The sequence below is a fragment of the Oryx dammah genome, unplaced genomic scaffold, assembly GCF_014754425.2.
Source record: "Oryx dammah isolate SB20612 unplaced genomic scaffold, SCBI_Odam_1.1 HiC_scaffold_2, whole genome shotgun sequence".
Lineage (NCBI taxonomy): Eukaryota > Metazoa > Chordata > Mammalia > Artiodactyla > Bovidae > Oryx > Oryx dammah.
The window spans coordinates 61,744,633-61,767,118 of NW_024070186.1; the positions used below are offsets into that span (position 1 = coordinate 61,744,633).

The 22,486-nt window shown below is 39.4% G+C and overlaps 1 protein-coding gene across 2 annotated transcripts in view; it reads left to right on the top strand.

Annotated features, from left to right (window-relative positions):
* FNDC3B (fibronectin type III domain containing 3B) overlaps positions 1 to 22,486 on the top strand; it is a 356,356-nt gene that overhangs the window by 199,064 nt on the left and 134,806 nt on the right. For both annotated transcript variants that reach the window (XM_040248765.1, XM_040248772.1), the window contains exons 5-6: positions 7,101 to 7,344; positions 10,717 to 11,007. In XM_040248765.1, the coding sequence (XP_040104699.1) occupies positions 7,101 to 7,344; positions 10,717 to 11,007 (535 nt within the window). The remainder of the gene's footprint in view (positions 1 to 7,100; positions 7,345 to 10,716; positions 11,008 to 22,486) is intronic.

Below are 22,486 nucleotides of genomic sequence, written 5' to 3' on the forward strand. Positions count from 1 at the left end.
TAAGAGATAAACTTTTTTTTTTTTTTGGCTTGCTTTTTCATTCATTTGTTCGTTAGCCAACTTATATTGACAACCTCCTGTATGCCTGGGTATTTTGAGGGACTTGGAGTTGGTGGGAGAGACAGATCTGTAATCAGTGCTGCAGGACAGAGATGCTGATGGTGGGGTGAGCACCAGTCTGGCCAGGAGAAGCCTTGATGGTTTGTCTGCCTGTTCCTCTGTCTGTGCACCTGTTTCATGTTGCCCAGCCTTTCCTTCTCCTTGTTCAGGGCTCAGTTACCAGAATGGCCTGGGAACCCACTTCAAGTATGTTGGCTACCATTAGGAAGTGAGCATGAACCCAACTTTTGCAAACTCATTTGGTCCCACTTTTCTGTGTGCAGCATCTCACTCAGGCAAGCCAGACTTGCATGCTAACTGCGTGCATGTGAGCTCACATGTATCCACATGCAGTCTGTTCTGCCCACATCTTGGATCATCACTGGTCCTTGGGGCAGACTTAAAAAATTTTTCTTTTGCCTCCTACCATTGAAGCTCTTCTTTTGATTCCTGTTGCTGGCAGCGCAGAAGTAGAAGGAGAGAGTTTTAGGAATTGAGGAGTTAATTGAAATTCCTGTGGAGCATATTTCAGTTCAGTAAGGGGAGGAACTAGCTTCTCTATTAACTACATCAAAACATAGATGTTTTTAAGAGATCCATTTTAGTTCTTGGACTCAGAACTGTACCCCTCACCCCCAGCTCTCTGGCTTTTTGTGAGTTAGCTTAACTTTACTGAGCTTCATTCCTTTTCTCTCTCAAATGAGGATAACTGTATTTGCCTCCCAGGATTGTTGGGAGGATTTAGTGAGGTAGTAATGGCTAGGGAAGTTTTCTCCTACTGTGTATCAGTTACCATTCTAGGACTTGAACATTGAGTAGCGTTATGTCAGGTAGAAGGTATTAAAGCAGAGCAGCAGGTATTCAGTAAATATTGTTTGTATCTTGAATCCTTTCACATCTCTTCATAACCTATTTCTAACAGTTCATTATTTACATATTTATTTTGCAACATACCTAACTTTGCTCTACATAATGAAAACTTTGTGGAGTATAGACCAGGATGAAAATCTGGTTCTCTAGTTGAACTAAGCGTATATTTTAATCCTGCTGTGCCTTAGTTTTCTCATGTACAGTAGGGATGCTAATATCTAGTTCTCCAGTAGTTACGAAAGTTAACGGAGATAAATGGCAACAAGCACCTGGCAGACCACAGGCGCAGGCTGTGATCTGCTTTCTCCTCTCCTCTCCTCTCCCTCCCTGCTCCTCGCATTAGCACTCCTTCTTGCTATTGCCCTCAGCCCATCTCATTTTGTTTCAGTGATTTTCTTGGTTGTGCTTCTAAAAGACACTGGTGCAAGGAATGCAAACATTCTCCCCCTTTAACCTTTAGTACCTTATTTTCTGGCCTCTCATCCATGTGTCTGGGTCACAGGATAACAAAGAATACTAGGCACATACAGGTTTCTCAATAAATACTTACTGAACAGAGTGAAAGGACATGATAAAGACTCAAATTACCTGCTATTTGCCATCAAGCTTTCTTCCTTTGCTAGAGGAAAGTGGCTGGGTGTTTCTGTCCAGGAGGATAGTGAAAGTGAAAATCGCTCAGTCTTGTCTTGACTCTTTGCGAGCCCATGGACAGTCCATGGAATTCTCCAGGCCAAGATACTGGAGTGGGTCGCCGTTCCCTTCTCCAGGAGATCTTCCCAACCTAGGGGTCAAACCCAGGTCTCCCGCACTGCGGGCAGATTCTTTACCAGCTGAGACACCAGGGAAGCCCAAGAATACTGGAGTGGGTAGCCTATCTCTTCTCCACGGAATCTTCCCAACCGAGGAATTGAGCCAAGGTCTCCTGCATTGCAGGCAGATTCTTTACCAGCTGAGCTACCAGGGAAGCCCATCCAGGAGGAATTAAATGCATTACTATTAAAAGAGAATTGTGGGGTTTTTTTGGGGGGGGGTGTCAAAGGGATGTTTGTTTTTTCTGTTGTTTTTAAGCAGACAAGGCTGGTAGAACTTACGGGAGGAGGCTCTGTTAGGTGGTATAGTAATTTGCTCAGGCCACCATAACAATGTCCCATAGACTGAGTGGCTTAAACGGAAATTACTTCCTTGCAGCCCCTGTTTTCTTTTAAGGCCTCTCTTCTTGGCTTGTAGACGGCCTTCTTCCTTTACTGTCCTCACGTGGTCTTGCCTCTGCCTGTCTGTGTCCCAGTTTCCTTTCCTTGTAAGGATATCAGTCATACTGGATTAGGACCCACCCATCTGACCATATTTTACTATAATTACTTTGTTAAAGGCCTTATCACCAGATATAGTTACATGCTGAGGCACTGTGTGGTTGGGACTTAACTATATGAATTGGTGGCGGGCAGGGCAGAGTATACATAATTCATCCCATAAGAGGTGGCAACCTGAGGACCTAGCACAGTGATTTTTTCCAAGGGTCTGTGCCTCTCTGGAGAAGGTGAGTGTTCCATTGAATCATAGCTCTAGAAAAAAATTCTAGATGAAGAACACTTGGTCCTGGTATCTAGGGGAAAAAAAAACAACTTTGTCCTGATTTCTGAATAGAACTCACTAGGACTCAGCCTGATTTTTCTTTTTCTTTTTAGGCTAACTAGATAAGTCAATATTTAGCACCTATTTTTTCCTCACCTTTGAATATCCAGTGCTTAGCTTATAGTCTGTACCTGGAAATGGTGAATTGAATACTAGCGATTCGCCTGTATGCAGAGGCAGCATGCCTCAGGACATTGTCACAGTTTCATTCACCCCAAAAGGAAATGTCTTGTCTTTTCCATGGTCTTTTATGGAGATTGAAGGCACATTTTTATGGTCTCAGGATTCTTAGACTGAACTCTTTCTAATGTCTACATTCTTCTGCTATAGTAATATATTTCTTTATAAACCGTAATATTTATGGCCACCATTCCCTGAGTTGTTTATTGTATTGTGCATTATTTTTGCTCCTCAGACTTTCTTATTCTTTGGAGGAACATAGGCCTAATTTCCTTAGACATAGATCTCAAAACTGATTTGATAACTAAATATCCTACAGTTTGTGTTATGGAAGAACAATAAATAAAATATTTAGGACAATTTTTTTTATTTTTAATTATTTCAGAAAATTCCATTTCTTAAAAATATTTTTAGTCATAAGACCTTGATTGGTTAAGGGAGTATCCCATTATAAAAGTATCCCATTACACATGTACATGTAAATAGACTTTTTTCACAAACACCACAGAATAATTTAAGATAATTAAAAACGGGGCTATGAAACAGTTTTCATATATGCCAGCAATTTGTGGTTTCGAAAAGCTACTTCTTTAATTGGAAATGCATTTTTTGGTGAGGAAAAGTAATTTATACTTGAGATTTATTAATTTTTGTAGTTAGTGGAAATATTTATTCTTATATAGTAGTAAAAAGATAATGTTTCATCTGTTTTCTTTTTACTTTTTCTTTTCCCTTCCTTGACTAGAATTCTTACTTTTGTTAGTGCTGTTTGCTCAATTTGTTTGTTTGTTTTTTTAGTGCTTTAACAAGTCAAAAACTATATGATAAAATGAAAATTATTTATCTTCCTTCTGACTGCCCCTGTTTACCAGCCTGGGGTTGTTCTTCACATTTAGTAAGAGCCCTGTTCTTTTACTACCTTAGTCAAATCTGTATGGGCTGCTTGATCATTCTAAGTTTTATATTGACTGAAATAAGGAAGGTTGTAAGTCTATAGAGAACAAATACTTTGCTTCTGTGGACCTTCCATTGTCTAGCACAGGACTGAATCAAGGTTTAATGAAAGAGGGACGTCTAGAATATGCCCTACTCTTTTCTTAATAGCTAGTTGCAAGGTAGAAGGAAAAAAGACACTATAGAATAAATACATGTTGATATCAGATGGTAAGAAAAACCCATATTTGTACTAAAAATTGTACAGAATGTGCTACCATATTCATGCTCTGCATTTTAGACAAAATAGAAGATGCTTGAAATAAATAAATGAAACCTAATCAAACTCACAAGCTTTTTGCACAGCAGAGGAAACCATAAACAAAACACGACAACCTATGAAAGAGGAGAAACTATTTAAAAATGATGTGATCTAAGCTTGATTTCCAAAGAAAGGAAACCAGTTAAAAAAGAGGGAGAAGACCTAAATAGACTCTTCTCCAAAGACATATAGATGGCCAAAAGGCACATGAAAAGATGCTCAGCGTCACTAATTATTAGAGAAATGCAAATCAGAACTACAAAAAAAGTATCACCTCACACTGGTCAGAATGACCATCATTAAAAAGTCTACAAATAACAAATGCTATTGAGGGTGTGGAGGAAAGAGAACCCTCCTACGTTGTTGGTGGGAATGTAAATTGGTGCAGTCACTATGGAAAATAGTATGGATGATTCCTTAAAAAACTAAAAATGGAGTTGCCATATGATCCAGCAATCTTGTTCCTGGGCATATATTTGGAGAGAACTCTTAATTCAAGAAAATAACATGCACCCCAATGTAGATAGTAGCACTATTTACGGTAGCCAAGACATGGAAACAACCTAAATGTCCATTCGCTGATGAACGGATAAAGAAAATGTAATGTGTATGTGTGTGTCTACATATACATACACACAATGAATACTATTCAGCCGTAAACAATGAAACAATGCCATTTTTACCAATATAGACGGACCTAGAGATGATCATACGAAGTGAAGTAAGCCAGAAAGAGAGGACAAATATATGATATCACTTATATGTGCAATCTAAAATAGGATACAATTGAACTTATGTATAAAACCGAAGCAGACTCAAACATAAAAAACAAAAGGGGAAAGAGACAGGATGAAGGGAGATGAATGAGGATTTGGGGATCAGCAGATAACAAACTACTATCTATAAAATAAACAAGATCCTACAGTATGGCACTAGGAACTATATTCAGTATTCTAGAATAAACTGTAGGGAGAAAGGATGTATATATACTGTGCTTCCATGGTGGTTCACATGGTAATGCATCTGCCTGCAGTCTGGGAGACTCGAGTTTGATCCCTGGGTCAGGAAGATCCCCTGAAATACCCACTCCAGTATTCTTGCCTATAGAATTCCCTGAACAAAGGAGTCTGGTGGGCTGTAGTCCATGAAATGTCAAAGAGTTGGACATGCCTGAGCGACCAACACACATATGTATTCGTAGATTCATACACTGTATAATTGAATCACTTTGTTGTATACCAGAATCTAATACAACATTGCAAATCAACTATACTTAAAAATAAAAGATGCTTTGATATTTATTAGTGTCTACATTAGAGAATTTCTAGTGTCATGGTTTAAGCACCATTTCACATATACCTATAACTTAGCAACCTAAATAAGGCTAGTGTGATTAGCTTGCCAAGGCCTGGAAGAGGTTATATTTAATAAAGAATATGTAAAAAGCTACATCCTGAGCTTTAGTAGGGAGTGTGACTCAGAATCTTAATTTGATGGAGTTAATGTTGCTTTATTAATGAGCTATTAACATAGTAAAATTTGAAGTTATGTTAATCAGTTCATTAATAAATAAAGATTTTTATTTTCTTAACATAAAGATTAATGGATATTAATTAAAATTAAACCTATTTTGTACATTAAAGTACAGACTAATAATGTTGATAAACTTGTTTTGTCTCAAGCAGTACTTTAGAAAGCAAAGCTTAGTATAATTTTTTTTTTATTAGAATGTTTTTAGACATGATTAAGTCATTTTGTTTTGGCCCCTAATCAGCCTCCTAAGGTGTAATGAGAAATCTATTTCAATATCCAAGTTTAATTTTCAGTTTTGTTGTTTTTTTAAGCAGAACGTTCTGTCAGTGGGTGTGCCTGATTGTCTTAAGCTTGTGTAGCCCACCTGGTCTCTTTGGAAGCCCAGTCCCAGGTTCCACGTTCACTCCTGAGCCATCATTGTCCCCTTCTTTGCAGGGCCCTCACACAGGGCTCACAGGCTTTTACCTGTCCCAACCCTACCGGTTCTGTGAGGTCCCTGAAGCCGCCTCTGATTCTGCCATTTCATGCTCTTGTTCTCTGTACCCCACAGCTTTGCCTTTGGATTACGGTTTCTGTTGGATTATTTCATGTCTTGCGTCTCAACAAAACTGTTTGCTCCTAGAGCAGATGGCATGCAGTTGGCCACAGAGCCAATAAATACCAGCATTGTACTGCCTTGTGTTACTTTCCTTGGTTGAATTTTTAAAAAATCATTTGAAGAAAGTATGGATAGAATGTTGATTGGCCCATTCTGCCCATAGCAGGCCCCTGGTCGTCATGTCTCCTTCACAACTCCTAGGACATCATCTGGACATCTTGGGAACAAAAGGTGTCCTTCTTGATTTGGGATTGCTCTAGTGTTTGACAGGTGGGGATCCCCTCATTTCATCCACAAACTTGGTTCCAGATTAGATGACCTTTCAGTACTATTATAGTTTCTGAAGCTGTAGTTTGTAAAGCCAACCTCTCTTAGTTTCTTAAAGCTCCAGTGTCACGGAACTAAACTTGCTAAAGCAGGTGTGGGGTCGGGTGTTGCTGGGCAAATAATGAAAGCTCAGACCTCTAAAGCATATTTATGTGACCCAAAATGTCTCTTCTTTCTGGAAAACTGCCAGTTGAAGAATGTTATTTCTAAAATTCATTTTACTAGCTGAATTTTTTTGTTGTTGTTTAGTCACTAAATGTTATCCGACTCTTCATGACTCCATGAACTATAGCCCACCAAACTCCTCTGTCTATGGAATTTTCCAGGCGAAAATAGTGGAGGAGGTTGCCATTTCCTTCTCCAGGGATCTTCCTGACCCAGGGATTGAACCTAGGTCTCCTGCATTGCCGGTGGATGCTTTACCACTGAGCCACTAGGGAAGCCCAACTAGTTGAATTAGAGAACCAGAATTCAACATGCACTCTTTTTACCCCCTCTATGGAGAAGAGAAGATTAAAGTTAAGGAGGAAAGTAATTAAATACTATCTACACTCACAGAATATTTGCTAATAATACATACTATATTCTTTTTGTTGTTTTCCCTAGGTGATTGAAGACAATACTGGAGTCCGCCGGGTGGTGGTCACACCCCAATCTCCTGAGTGTTACCCCCCAAGCTACCCCTCGGCCATGTCTCCAACCCATCATCTACCCCCCTACCTGACTCACCACCCGCATTTTATCCATAACTCACACACAGCATACTACCCACCTGTTACTGGACCTGGAGATATGCCACCTCAGTTCTTTCCTCAGCATCATCTTCCTCCCACAATATACAGCGAGCAAGGTGAGTAGATTGCTGGCATCTGGAGCTGTTGGAACTGGTTACAAAACTAAGTAGCTTTAGAGACCCAGAGAGCCTTTGTTTCTTCTATAATAAGCATGGTAGAGGAGGATCTATCTGCTGTGTAAAGCTCATCAGAAATTCCTAGCTTTCTTTGTCCTCGGTTGTATCTTGAGACTCTTTCTTTATATTGTTTTCAAATTCTATCCCCATCCCACCCCACAGAGCGCAGGTAATGGGCAAGCCACTTCTCATTTCAGAAAAGAGGCAGTAATCTATCATACGTTTCCATGTCCTGTTAACATATTTTTATATGAGAGTGGCCTGAGACAGAGCTGGAGCACATTAGTTCTTAGGCATCCATATGGTCAAGCAGTAGAGGGGAAATTACGCCGGATTTTGTGCCGCATTTCCAGTGATAGAAGACTGTGAGGTCTCAGTAACCTTGCGTTTCTTGGATGCTCTTTGGCAATCTTGGCAGAACTCAAAATCCTCTCACTGTTGACGTGGTCTTCCTGAATGCTGTTTTTAGTTTGAGAACAGCTATTAGTGTAGCCATAGGTTCACTGTTTGTTAGGCAGATACTTACCTTGAAATGAAAAGGGCTTCAGAGATACGGCATTATGTCTTATTAGTTTTGGCCTTGGTATTGATTTAGTCTGAAGCCCTTCTCTGTCAAAATGGATACTAAGAAACCAGATAAGTGAGGGTAAAATTAAACACTAGAACTTTGCAAAGTAACTTTCTTCTGTGTCTGACTATGAATTGCTTCAAACAGTTATTATGTTGGTTTACAGATAAAGTGCATGAGAAATGTCTTTTTGTTTAGAGGATGTTATTACCTTACTTTCATTGATTTTATATATATATATATTTTATATATATGGCTATTTTAAGTGAAATCATCAGTATCCTATTTTAACTTAGGGATAGAATTAAAAAAATTTTTTTTTGCAGTAGCATTTAGAAAGAAATTTAATATAATTCAAAAAGCTTACATGCTATTATAATAGGGTATAGGGAGGTGACAGCAAAAGACGAAATCAATACTTTAAATGCATAGAGTCATCAATAATTTCCTATTGCTGTAGTCCTCTTGCCTAGTAACATAACACTCCAGAACATCAGACACTGGGCATATTCCATGAAAATATTTTGATAAAAACTGAACGATTTCAGTTAGTTGAGAATAGTTTTTAAAAACATATTCAGTACTCATACAATACACATTAAATATTTTAGTACTTTTCCATTTTCTAGTTGGGTCTGAGCTTAATGACAGTGTGAAAAGCCTTGGCTGTTGACTCATTACTTGATGAAGAGTGTATGACCTGTCTTATTTTAGCAGTTTTTGGTAGGATGCCACACAATTACTGTTTTGTGAATGGTGTCTTTAGTAATTTTACACAATAGTGTGATTTAAGTTATTAGAATTAAGAAAAAAAAACCACTTGTCTTCATTGAATTAGGGTGTTTAGATTTATTTTCATTAAAATAACACAGAAGAATAATGTGAAATAAATGAAAGTGCTGTCTTCACTGATTCCTAATTAAACAGAAAACAAAAATCTTTTGCTTTATAAATAAAAAGCCTTTTATATATTCTTGTACCTTAGTTCTCAATATGTATGCAGCTAAAAGTAATTCAGACATTTAATTTCCCAAACTGTATGCATTTTAAAAGTTATTGATGTTTTAAAATATTACTCTATCAGTACCCATAGTGAATATTTTAAGTCTCACGTGTAATATCTTGTGATATTTAAAACCTTTATCATTCCTTTTCTGTGTTTAGACATGATTTACTTGGGCATGCACTCTGTGAATAGAATTGTGTTTCTCTAATGAAAATTGGTTATCTTGTAAGTTCAGTTCAGTCGCTCGATTGTGTTCAACTCTTTGCGACCCCATGAACCGCAGCACACCAGGCCTCCCTGTCCATCACCAACTCCCGGAGTTCACTCAGACTCACATCCATTGAGCCAGAATGCTGTCCAACCATCTCATCCTCCATCTTCCCCTTCTCCTCCCTTCAATCTCTCCCAACATCAGGGTCTTTTCAAATAAGTTTGCTCTTCGCATGAGGTGGCCAAAGTATTGAAGTTTCAGCTTCACCATGAGTTCTTCCAATGAACACCCAGGACTGATTTCCTTTAGGATGGACTGGTTGGATCTCCTTGCAGTCCAAGGGAAGATTTGCTTTTTTAAGGTCTTCCTCGAGCTATGTGAACAGAAAGAAAATGAAAAGTGGAGCTTGGCCATTCAACAGCTGAAACATCGGCCGTTCAGTTATGTAGGGTGACTTTACATTGCTGATGTGCCTAGAACAGTGCTGCTTTAGGTCTTGTGTCCAGATAAATAATTAGAAGTGTTGCCTAGTTACCCTCGGAAGTACCTGGATTTGGATGGTAATTTATATGACCACTCTGTGCATGTGGGGCCTTTTTTTTGTTATAAACATGTAAGGACCTAGTATATGTGTTCTATATTATCATTTTTATTAGCATTTAAATATACTTTTTAATTGCTTAAAAATTTTAAATTTAAAATATGTGTTTTCACCTCAGATCATAAGATTATTTCACAGGCTTCCGTTTTCTTTTGAGCAATGTAAAAATATGGATAGTGAAGCCAGGTGACATTCTTGTGGTCAGTGTGTCTTCTGATTACCCCAGAATACAAGTTTAAGACAATAGATGGTTATGTCTGGCACCAGGTTGCAAAGGTGGCTTATATATTATATACATATAAGAATATATATATATTATATATAATCTCTTGAACATTTCCCTTAATTTTGTGAGCTTTGATTATTTTTAATGGAAATTTCTCATCTCTTCATTTTAATAGATTTTGTTCAAATGTTGGCTCTTCTAAATGGCACAAATAACCCCTTATATTCTTGTTGCTATATTTTTTCCAGTAGAAATACTCTGTCTGTAAGGATAAGCATACATTTAAATGTTTTGATTCTGAGGACTTATTACTTAAGGGGGTATTTGTTTATTAATTCTTTTTTTTTTGTAGATTGCAACTACTAAGAACAATTGACAGGCAAATTCAAGCTTAATTATATATTCAACTAGAATATGAATTCTTGGTAGAAAAGACTGTTTAATATTTTCCATAATCTCTTGAACATTTGTGAACACACAGTATAATTTTTTTAGTGATTAATTATTCCTTTATTGGTTAGAAATGAATGGGAGTATTTTAAACGTGTCAAATATGCATACCACTCTCTTTAAAATATTTTATACTGTATTTACTGTAAAATGTTAACCTCTTCCTTCAGGAGACAGGTCATTTGACCATCTAAGACTTTATTATTGAAGATGTAGACTGAGTTTGCATTTCTCCTAACCATTCTTTTAGAAATTATACCACTCTATGGAATGTCGAGTTACATCACCCGAGAAGACCAGTATAGCAAACCTCCGCACAAAAAGCTGAAGGACCGCCAGATTGACCGCCAGAATCGCCTCAACAGCCCTCCTTCTTCAATCTACAAGAGCAACTGCACCACCGTGTACAATGGCTATGGCAAGGGCCACAGTGGTGGCGGTGGTGGAGGCGGGGGAGGTGGCAGCGGCGGTGGGCCGGGCATTAAGAAAACAGAGCGGCGAGCAAGAAGCAGTCCAAAGGCAAATGATGCAGACTTGCAAGGTAATGTTCAAAGACGTTTGCCATGAAGAGGGAATTACGAGCTTTACAGAAGAAGTTTGTATCATGGCAGCTGGTCTTTCTGCTGGGAACAACAGGGTGGACCTTCTCTTATCTTTGCTTAGCAAGAACAGGATATTGTATCATCTGTTTTTTATTACTCCTTCATGGCAGAAATATTATTTCTTTGGTCACGTGGGCTGTGTAACAGTCTACTTGATCTCAGTAACAACTATCTGAAAGTGTTTTCACATTGGCTTACTTCTGTTGTTTCATTAACTAGACAGATGTAGAAGAGAGTCTGAGTAAAACCAAGTGTAGGGCTAGTTTAAATCTCAACATAATTATACCTCATAAAAGCAGATGTAATTAATTCTATACTGTAGTAAAATTTATCGTCTTGTAAGGCAGTATGTTTCTGGCCCTCTCATCAGTCATTGTTTAATGCCACCTTTGGCATCTTGAATGAAATATTTGTAGACCAAGAATGAGAAGGAAGAAATAGTGCCACCACATCCAGATAGAGAGATGTCAGCTCAAAGGGCATGTTGATTTTTTTTTTTTTTGGTAGATCAATTTTGTGGCTGTAAGATCAGTTAATTTGGGGAAGAAGGTATGTATGTTGTAAATGAAGTTTTTAGATGAGATTTAGACACAGCCTGTTCTTAACAAGCTTTTTATATGGGTATATGTAGAAGATTGACTTAAGGGAATCCAAAGAAGAACATTTTGATAAGTTAGGTGAGATTACAGATGTAGATAAAACAAAAACATGTAAAAGACAAGGTCAGAACTGATGATAATATGGTTAAATACAGTCCTTCCTTTTTGGATCTCAACCAGGTAGAAAAAGTCACTGTGTATGTGAGAATATGTTTGTGAATGAAAACTAATTAGTGTGTGGTTGATTGTGTAGGGAAGAGTGGCCTCTATCAAGGCTGAGGAAACTTAGGTAAAGCCAGACTTGGGTATCAGTATTTCACCTCATGTTATTTACATGTGTGAACTGTGGCATGAAAAAGAGTAATACGATATAGTAAAAAGTGAACAGTAATTTCTCTGAGTGAAATGAATTATAGATGTGTTTCATTTTGTTCTTTATTCTTTTCTGTATTTTCCAAGTTATATTTAATTATCATGCATTATTATTACAGTTATTAAACAAAGCATAAATAAGTATATATGAGAAACCCAAGAGTTAAGAGGCTTTTAAATAGCTCCTAGAGGAAAGTACTATGTCTGTTATATAGAGTAAGTTTTAGTTAAATGATACTACAATTTCAAAGTTTGAAATTCAGGTATTAACAATGTTGTAAATTTAAATCATGGCATATAAAATAATTTATACACATACACACAAACATACAAGATTAGAAATAGGTTTCCCTAAGGAGAATTTTCATCTATAGAAAAGAGAAAAAGAATGTATTAGCTGTCTTCAGAGAGCTGAATATCTTGATTACTGAATTGATTCAGTAATTCAAGTCTGAATACCTTGATTACTTGATTGATTCTTTAATAATTTTTGCCCTGCCTTGTATCAGAAAAGATTTAAGACAGATGACATAGATAAATATAATGAGTATGCTGGGGTGATGGCTCAGAGGTTAGAGCGTCTGCCTCTAATGCAGGAGACCTGGGTTCGATCCCTGGGTCAGGAAGATCCCCTGGAGAAGGAAATGGCAACCCACTCCAGTATTCTTGCCTGGAGAATCCCATGGACGGAGGAGCCTGGTGGGCTACAATATAATACAGGCAAATAAAATAAATTTAGAAGGATCTAAGAGGCTGAGAGATTATAAGAGAAGGTAAATAAAATGAAGCAGGGTTGAAGTTAGCATACAAAATTAATGTATTATGAATTAACTGCTGCAAAACTAAGTACCTTCCTTATATATGCAATTATTTCTTTTTGTATATATTTAAATATGTAAGCTACCCTATATTTTTATATCCTGTCATAGCTATCAGAGAGGAAATGGATTTGCATTGAAATCAACACTGAAATGCTTGTTAATGTACATATGTTTAACAGGCATTTTGTCGTTTTACCTTATGACAGAGAACATAATTATTCTGAGCACCTCAAACTCTTTGCTGTTGTGTAGAAAACATGTTACTGTGTTGGTAACAGTGAGATTACTCTTGCTATGGCCTTTTAGAAGTGTGTGTTTCACAATGAAAAGAGAAAATATTTTTCTCTCACCTTCAGTTCAAGCTCAGTGTGTTACTCCTGTTCTCATCATACTATTTGCCTCCTCAGAGTCACTCCAAGTGCTACTCTCCAGGTGGTTTAGCCATGAAACATAAAATCAGAGGGAGTATTATCTAATGTACTCTTGCTCATTCCAGTAAGGATCTGAGGGAGTTTGCATGTTGGATAAAAAATATGTATTTACCCAAATGAATTGAAAATTTATATCCTGACCCCCCAAAATGCACATGTATGTTTAGAGCAGCTTTACTCATAAGTGCCAAAACTTGGAAGCAACCAGAATGTCCTTCAGTAAGTAAATGGATAAATAAACTGGTATATCCAGACAAGGAATACTACTCTGCACTGAAAAGAAATGAGCTGTCTAGCTATGAATGACATGGAGCCACCTTAAATTCGCATTACTAAGTAAAACCAGTCAGTCTGAAAGGGCTACATAATGTATGACTCCAACTACCTAACAGGAAAAGACAAAATTATGGAAATGGCGAAAAGACCTACAGTTGTCAGAGACTGGGGGAGGGAGGGATGAGTAAGCCAAGCATAGAGGGTTTGAGGGCAGTGAAACGACTCTGTCTCGTGCTGTAATGGTAGGCTTACGTCATATACATTTGTCAAAGCCCATACAGTATGCAACACTAAGAGCTACATGGAGGCTGGTGTAAACTGTGGACGTGGTGGTGTGTCAGTATACATCAGATGAACAAATGTACTGCTCTGGTGTGGATTTTGATAGGTGGGAGAGAATACATGTATGTGGGGGTGGGGTGTATCCGGGTGTTCTTTGTAACTGCTCAGTTTTGCTCTGCAACTAAATCTTCTGTAAAAAGTAGTGTATAAAAAATTATCTAAGGAAGCTGAGGACAAATAAAAGGAAGACATGAGTAATGTTGTGTATAAAAGAATCCCGCAGAGTTGCCTAATGTTGTCGTTGTTTAGTCGCTCAGTCCCGTTGACTCTTAGCGACCCTATGGACGGCAGCACACCAGGCTTCCCTGTTCATCACCATCTCCCAGAATTTGTTCAAACTCATGTCCACTGAATCATTGATGCCATCCATTCATATCGTCCTCCTGCCTTCAATCTTTCCCAGTGTCAGGGTCTTTTCCAGTGAGTCATCTCTTCCCATGAGGTGGCCAAAGTATTAGAGCTTCAGCATCTGTCCTTCCAGTGAATATTAAGGGTTGATTTCTTTCAGGATTAACTGGTTCTATCTCCTTGCAGTCCAAGGGGCTCTCAAGAGTCCTCTCCAACACTGCAGTTCAAAAGCATCAATTCTTCAGCGCTCAGCCTTCTTTATGATCCAGCTCTTACATCCGAACATGACTATTGGAAAAACCAGTAAGGCTCTAGAGTAGTCAATGAAACAGAAGTAGGTGTTTTTCTGGAATTTTCTTGCTTTTTCTATGATCCAGCAGATGTTGGCAATTTGATCTCTGGTTCCTCTGCCTTTTCTAAATCCATCTTGTATATCTGGAAGTTCTCAGTTCACATACTATCGAAGATTAGCTTGAACAATTTTATATGTCAACTTTTTGGCTTTGAGCCTCCAGGTTGTCCAAGCAAAGAGGGAATCATGAATCAGGTGGAGTGAGTGAACAAAAGCTCCTCTTGTTTGTGGAGTCCATTATGTTGTTTATAATGGTTCAGCCCTGTGGGCCTCAGAATGTGGTTGTTGGCTAAAAGGATCCCACAATTCTTCTTCTGCCTTCTTATAAGTGAGAACATTCTCCCAGAGCATCTTTTTCCAGAGCAGTTGACTTCTGTACCTGGGAAATACGTCTTTCAGATAATTCATAAGTTTACAATGTCATCTGATTAATATTAGTTCAGTTCAGTCACTCAGTCATGTCCAACTCTTTCTGACACCATGAACCACAGCACGCCAGGCCTCCCTGTCCATCACCAACTCCCAGAGTCCACCCAAACCCATGTCCATTGAGTCGGTGATGCCATCCAGCCATCTCGTCCTCTGTCATCCCCTTTTCATCCTGCCCTCAATCTTTCCCAGCATCAGGGTCTTTTCCGATGAGTCAGCTCTTCACATGAGGTGGCCAAAGTATTGGTGTTTCAACTTCAACATCAGTCCTTCCACTGAACACCCAGGACTGATCTCATTTAGGATGGACTGGTTGGATCTCCTTGCAGTCCAAGGGACTCTCAACAGTCTTCTCCAACACCACCGTTCAAGAGCGTCAATTCTTCGGCGCTCAGCTTTCTTTATATTCCAACTCTCACATCCATACATGACCACTGGAAAAACCATAGGCTTCACTAGACTGACCTTGTTGACAAAGTAATGTCTCTGCTTTTTAATATGCTGTCTAGGTTGGTCATAACTTTCCTTCCAAGGAGTAAACGTCTTTTAATATTATGGCTGCAGTCACCATGTGCAGTGATTTTGGAGCCCTCAAAAATGAAGTCTGCCACTGTTTCTACTGTTTCCCCATCTATTTTCCATGAAGTGATGGGACCAGATGCCATGATCTTCGTTTTCTGAATGTTGAGCTTTAAGCCAACTTTTTCACTCTCTTCTTTCACTTTCATCAAGAGGCTCTTTAGTTCTTCACTTTCTGCCATAAGGGTGGTGTCATCTGCATATCTGAGGTTATTGATATTTCTCCCAGCGATCTTGATTCCAGCTTGCGCTTCCTCCAGCCCCAGCATTTCTCATGATATACTCTGCATATAAGTTAAATAAGCAGGGTGACAATATACAGCCTTAACATACTCCTTTTCCTATTTGGAACCAGTCTGTTTTTCCATGTCCAGTTCTAACTGTTGCTTCCTGACCTGCATACAGGTTTCTGAAGAGGCAGGTCAGGTGGTCTGGTATTCCCATCTCTTGAAGAAGTTTCCACAGTTTGTTGTGATCCACATAGTCAAAGGCTTTGGCATAGTCAATAAAGCAGAAATAGATGTTTTTCTGGAACTCTCTTGCTTTTTCTATGATCCAGTGGATGTTGGCAATTTGATCTCTGGTTCCTCTGCCTTTTCTAAAACCAGCTTGCACATCTGAAAGTTCACGGTTCATGTATTGCTGAAGCCTGGCTTGGAGAATTTTGAGCATTGCTTTACTTGGGTGTGAGATGAGTGCAATTGTGCAGTAGTTTGAACATTCTTTGGCATTGCCTTTCTTTTGGATTGGAATAAAAATTGACCTTTTCCAGTCCTGTGGCCACTGCTGAGTTTTCCAAATTTGCTGGCATATTGAGTGCAGCACTTTCACAGCATCATCTTTCAGGATTTGAAATAGCTCAACTGGAATTCCATCACCTCCACTAGCTTTGTTCGTAGTGATGCTTCCTAAGCCCCACTTGACTTCATATTCCACGATGACTAGCTCTAGGTGAGTGATCACACCATTGTGATTATCTGGGTCATGAAGATCTTTTTTGTACAGTTCTTCTGTGCATTCTTGCCACCTCTTCTTAATATCTTCCGCTTCTCTTAGGTCCGTACCATTTCTGTTCTTTATTGAGCCCATCTTTGCATGAAATGTTCCCTTGGGATCTCTAATTTTCTTGAAGAGATCTCTAGTCTTTCCCATTCTGTTGTTTTCCTCTATTTCTTTGCACTGATCACTGAGGAAGGCTTTCTTAGGAAGGAGCTACCCCACGTCCAAGATAAGGAGCAGCGGTTGCGCTTTGCTGGAGCAGCCTTGAAGAGATACCCCACATCCAAGGTAACAGAAACCCAAGTAAGTTGGTAGGCACTGAGAGAGGGCATCAGAGGGCTGACAGACTGAAACCACAATCACAGACAACTAGCCAATTTGATCACACAGACCACAGCCTTGTCTAACTCAATGAAACTAAGCCATGCCCATGGGGCCACCCAAGATGGGCAGGTCATGGTGGAGAGGTCTGACAGAATGTGGTCCACTCGAGAAGGGAATGGCAAACCACTTCAGTATTTTTGCCTTGAGAACCCCATGAACAGTATGAAAAGGCAAAAAGATAGGACACTGAAAGATGAACTCCCCAGGTCAGTAGGTGCCCAATATGCTAGTAGAGATCAGCAGAGAAAGAACTCCAGAAAGAATAAAGGGATGGAGCCAAAGCAAAAACAACACCCAGTTGTTGATGGGTCTGGTGATAGAAGCAAGGTTTGATGCTGTAAAGAGCAATATTGCATAGCAAGGTTTGATGCTGTAAAGAGCAATATTGCATAGGAATCTGGAATGTTAGGTCCATGAATCAAGGCAAATTGGAAGTGGTCAAACAGGAAATGACAAGAGTGAACATCGACATTCTACGAATCAGCAAACTCAGATGGACTGGAATGGGTCAATTTAATTCAGATGACCATTGTATCTACTCCTGTGGACAGGAATCCCTTAGAAGAAATGGAATAGCCATCATAGTCAACAAGAGTCCAAAATGCAGTACTTGAGTGCAATCTCAAAAACAACAGAATGATCTCTGTTCATTTCCAAGGCAATCCATTTGATATCACGGCAATCCTAGTCTATGCCCTGACCGATAGTGCTGAAGAAGCTGAAGTTGAACAGTTCTGTGAAGACCTACAAGACCTTCTAGAACTAAGACCCGAAAAAGATGTCCTTTTCATTATAGGGGACTGGAATGCAAAAGTAGGAAGTCAAGAAACACCTGGAGTAACAGGCACATTTGGCCTTGGAGTACAGAATGAAGCAGGGCAAACACTCAGAGTTTTGCCAAGAGAACCCACTGGTCATAGCAAACACCCTCTTCCAACATCACCAGATGGTCGACACAGAAATCTGATTGATTATATTCTTTGCAGCCAAAGATGGAGAAGCTCTATACAGTCAGCGAGAACAAGACTGGGAGCTGACTGTGGCTCAGATCATGAACTCCTTATTGTCAAATTCAGACTGAAATTGATTAATTTTAAACTGTAAGTTAATTCTAGTAGATTGACCTGTTTATTTTCATATGTCATTTGCACATGATTAGGTTTTATACTTAGTCTTAAAATGCGGCTTGTGGTATTATTTTTCTACATTCTACTTAAGATACCCACATTGCCAGAGAAGGCTAACCTTTTTTCCTCAGAATTCCGTAGGTTTTGAGGGAATCTGCTAAAGTTACTTTGCACCTTTCTACCACTTAGGAAATAACAAATGTAAAAGGAAAAGGGCAAACTTCAAATTTGTACCTGGTCCTGTGATACAGAAGCAAACAAATTATATTAACCTAAAGAAATAAACACATTAAAAAGACAGAGGTACATTAATTATTCTCTTGAATCCTGGTTCTCTTGGTTGACTATACTTCAGAAACACCAATGGGACTTCCAAAAAATGCAGACCCCCCTCAACCTTATTTCAGACCTGCTTCACCAGAATTTCTTCACTTGATCTGGCTTGATGTTTTTGATCAAACCTCCACTGAGAATGGTGACCAGCAAGATAGAGAACTACTGTTCTGATATCAAGGATAGTTATAGAAAGTGTGGTTTGCTATGTTGTACATGATATGAAGTAGCAACTTTAATTCAGCATGCTTGTACCACCTCCTGAAAATATGTATGGCACATAGTACTTACTAATACTTAGTAAATATTTGTGGAAAGAGTCCTGTGTACTTAACTGCTCTGTTGGCTTCTACTCTGCAGCCAACCCCTCTGTTCATTTACGGTACTTTTCGGAAAACAGCTTAGGACAAAGTCCCACAGGACCATCAGGGAAATGTAGGATTCCTGTTTTTTTGCACACCTTGGTGTGGGCAGAGAACAGTTGGGGCTTTGGTGTCAGACATACTTGGCTTAGAATTGGGTTTTCTCACTTGTTGACTATTTGCTTTTCATATTCCCTGAATATCTGTATCCTCATCTATAAAATGGGTATATTAATTCCCTATTAAAAGTAGTCTAGCTCAATTCTTAACACCTCTGTATAATGGTCATCTTTTTTACTTGACTGTTCTTATCATCTCCCTCCTGTAATCTTAGGGTCAACTCTCATCAAGTTACATATTCTCAAAACAAGTATCTCTGTATGCCCCTGTGCCCCCCCATATGATGCCCTCTCTCTTGCAGTCATGCCCTTTCCCTGCGAGTCCTTCCCCTGGAAGTGAGAAGTGGCTTCCTTCTGCTTAGGCTATCTTCATTTTGAAAGCTAAATGTGGTACTCCTGGACCTCTACCTCGGGAAGTCCCATCCAGGCTCTCTTGGAGAGGTTGCTACTGAATCTCTGCAGGGGCAGAAATGTGTCTCCTGCCCAGAGGTACCAGATTTCACATAGCTTCTCATTGCCCCATTAGGGACCCCTAAAGTTCCAAGTGAGTGAGAACTCTTCGTATCTTCTTGGGAAATCCTTTCTAATGGACCCTGTCTTTGGCATCTCCTCATACCTTTTTTAGAAACCTGAGTTAGGAGTCCCTGTGCTCAGCCTGAGAAGGATCACCTTATATTTTAAGATACATCCTTATCTTCCTCTCCATCCCATCCTCTGATTGTGGCTGCAGCTCCATCAGATTTGAACATGCTATACCCCGCCTCCTTATGGAACCTCTGTGGTGATCCCCATTGTCTAAGCTGCTTGCTGCTTGCCTTCCCAAGTACTTTAGATTTCCTCACCAGATGTCCAAATTTTTGCCTTATTTCAGGAATATGCCTCATTCTCTCTTCTTTACCTTCCAGTCCCTCTGCCTAGCGTACTCCAACTCAGATCTTCAAGAGCTAGGTCAAATATCACCTCTTCTGTTAAGCCTGCCTGTCTCCCAAGGCATAGCAAGGGCAAATTGACTAGGAGAAAATATTTCAAGAATTTTCCCCTCCTTTTTCTTTTCCTTAACTAACATTTGATTTTAGATCAGTGCTTGGGTTCCATGTCCATAGTTGGTCCAGAACAGGAATGAAACAAGCCGTCCTGTGTGCAGAGTTGTGCACGAAGAGCTCAGCCTCTTCTGTGGCCCAAACCCAGTAAAAATTGTCATGTTCCTTTTATCACAGAAACTAAAGAAGTTTCTGTTGCTCTTCACTGAGTGAAAGGGAAGTTTCATCCTTTCATTTTATCCTTGGTAAAAACCAAAGTGCATGGTATAAAGAAAGTTACTCAGAGGGATACAATTTTGTAACTGAAATCCCCTAGTTTCTAACCAGTATTGTAGCCTCTTCATCATATATCCTGAGTAGGAAAGTAAGGTTGTCTGTTGGTACTGTTTTAGAAGTGTTGATATGAAGCCAGAATGAAAAAGAAAAACTATGGTGAGGATCCACTGTCTGATAATATGAAAAGACGTGTGCAGTCTCATTAATAATGGGCGTGGCTGGATGGTTTGGGTAGGGGGAAGAAGAAAGAACATCAAGAGTGTTTATAAGTCAAAATCGCCACTTGTGTGTGTGTGTTTATATGTATACAAGTATTTCATGTGTGCAGTTGATACTGCTGACATTTACTGCATCCTGGGTTTATCTTTTCATTACTTGAACATTTTAAAACCTTAATGGAATTGTAAGATAGCAATTGGTTGTGTTTTGGACTGTGTGATGCATAACAAGTCATCTCACTGGAACTCCCTTTCCCTTTCAGTAAAATGAATGAGTGAGTTAAAGTCAAGTGATTTTCAAAATCTTATCGAGGAGAATATCTTCCTTTTTCAAAAAATCTGTGGATCCCCAGTTAAATACAGTAACCTTCCTCCCCTGCCACCATCTCCCACTCTCTCCCTCTGTCTCTCTCTGTTACATACATGCACACACATAAGCGTGTGTACTGTGAAAGCAGGTAGAATTGGTGTGCTACTGTGCTTGGGGTGGGAGATACAGGTACTTGTCATCCAAATGGCTTTTCTCATTCTCACCTGAACCCTGGCTATTCAGTCCCAGGCTCCTGCTTTCTCACCATCTTGGAACTTCTAAGACCTGTGCCCCCCTGGTCTGCCCCAGGCCTACGGGATTACAGTTGGTGGACATGGGGCCCAGCAACCTGTGTTTCATTGGGCTCTCTAGATGGTGATCAGGCGCAGTAATGTTTGAAAACCAACTGACCCTGTGAATGCCAAACAATGTTTAAGGAAGATTTTAAATGAGTAGTATGGGACACATTCCATTAAAACACTGGATCTAAGCTGAAGCATATTCCTTTTGTGGTACCTGTATATATATATGTGAGGGGTAGGGAGGGGAAGTTCCTTTTTTGTCGCTAGCATGTAAATAGTAGCTTTTGGCAAAACCTCTAGAACTTACAGAGCCATATGGGGAAAAATTGAAACAAAATGGTAAGAATTTCAAATATAGAAGAAGATACAGTGTACTTTTGGCATTTGACCTTTGGAATCGTTGATAATCCAGAGATTCAGTTACACGTTTGATAAAATTCCATCACATAGAATCATAATTTCTAATCATAACATTGAAAGCTGGTGACAAAAGCATCCTTCTTGTGCTTTTCTCCTTCAGAGGTCATAAACCGTCTTCTCATCCCCAGTAGCAGTATACCAAGTTTTTGTATCCTGATCCCTTCTCAGATGGCCCTCCCTGACATTTTCTTCTTTTCCTACATTTGGCTATTACTATTCAGACAACAGAATCTGACCCCAATATCTCTTTACTGATAATTAGCATGAACGCTCATTCATTCTGCAAATAAGAATTGCTGTTGTAAGGCTGTGGACAGCCTTTTTCTCTGGAGCTCTGAGATTATGGGCATCTGTGGGTTCCTGGAGGCTCTCTCTTGCTGGGTGGGTTCACTCTGGGAGGAGGTGGCTGCATCCACCTGTGCAGGGCTGACAGTGGTTTCCTTTGTTTGGAAGGAGGAGCCTGATGTTAATAAGGTCTGGAATGTGGGGAGTCCAAGCAGATTTTCTTTTGGAATTTTTTTGGTCCTGGCTCCCCTTAAGAGATAGCACTAGTGCTTTTCTGTTTGAGATGTTTAATGGGGCTTTTGCACTTCTTGAGTTGCTGACTTCTTCTTTCACTTGTAGCCTTTTTATCTCATAAGCACATACCTCTTAGGCATACTCAGACTGGGTGTATTGGAAGAGAGTTTGCCTGCGGAGGGAGCAGGGGTCCTTTCTCCCAATGTGGGTACTTTCTGCACTGCATTTAAAAATGTACAGTTTCTAGCTGGCTTTTCATGATTGCTTCATCTCTCAAGTCTCTGGTGATGATAAATCCCATGTGTTTTCACCTGTCTGCAGCTGCATTTGAATCCTGTGTATGGCAAATATATCAAGAAAACATGAAAAAAAAAATTTAAAATGAGCTCAGGTCAGTGGAATTCATCCACTCTTCTGCCAAGTACAGTCTGAAAAGTGAAAATAGTCCAAGGAAACCCAA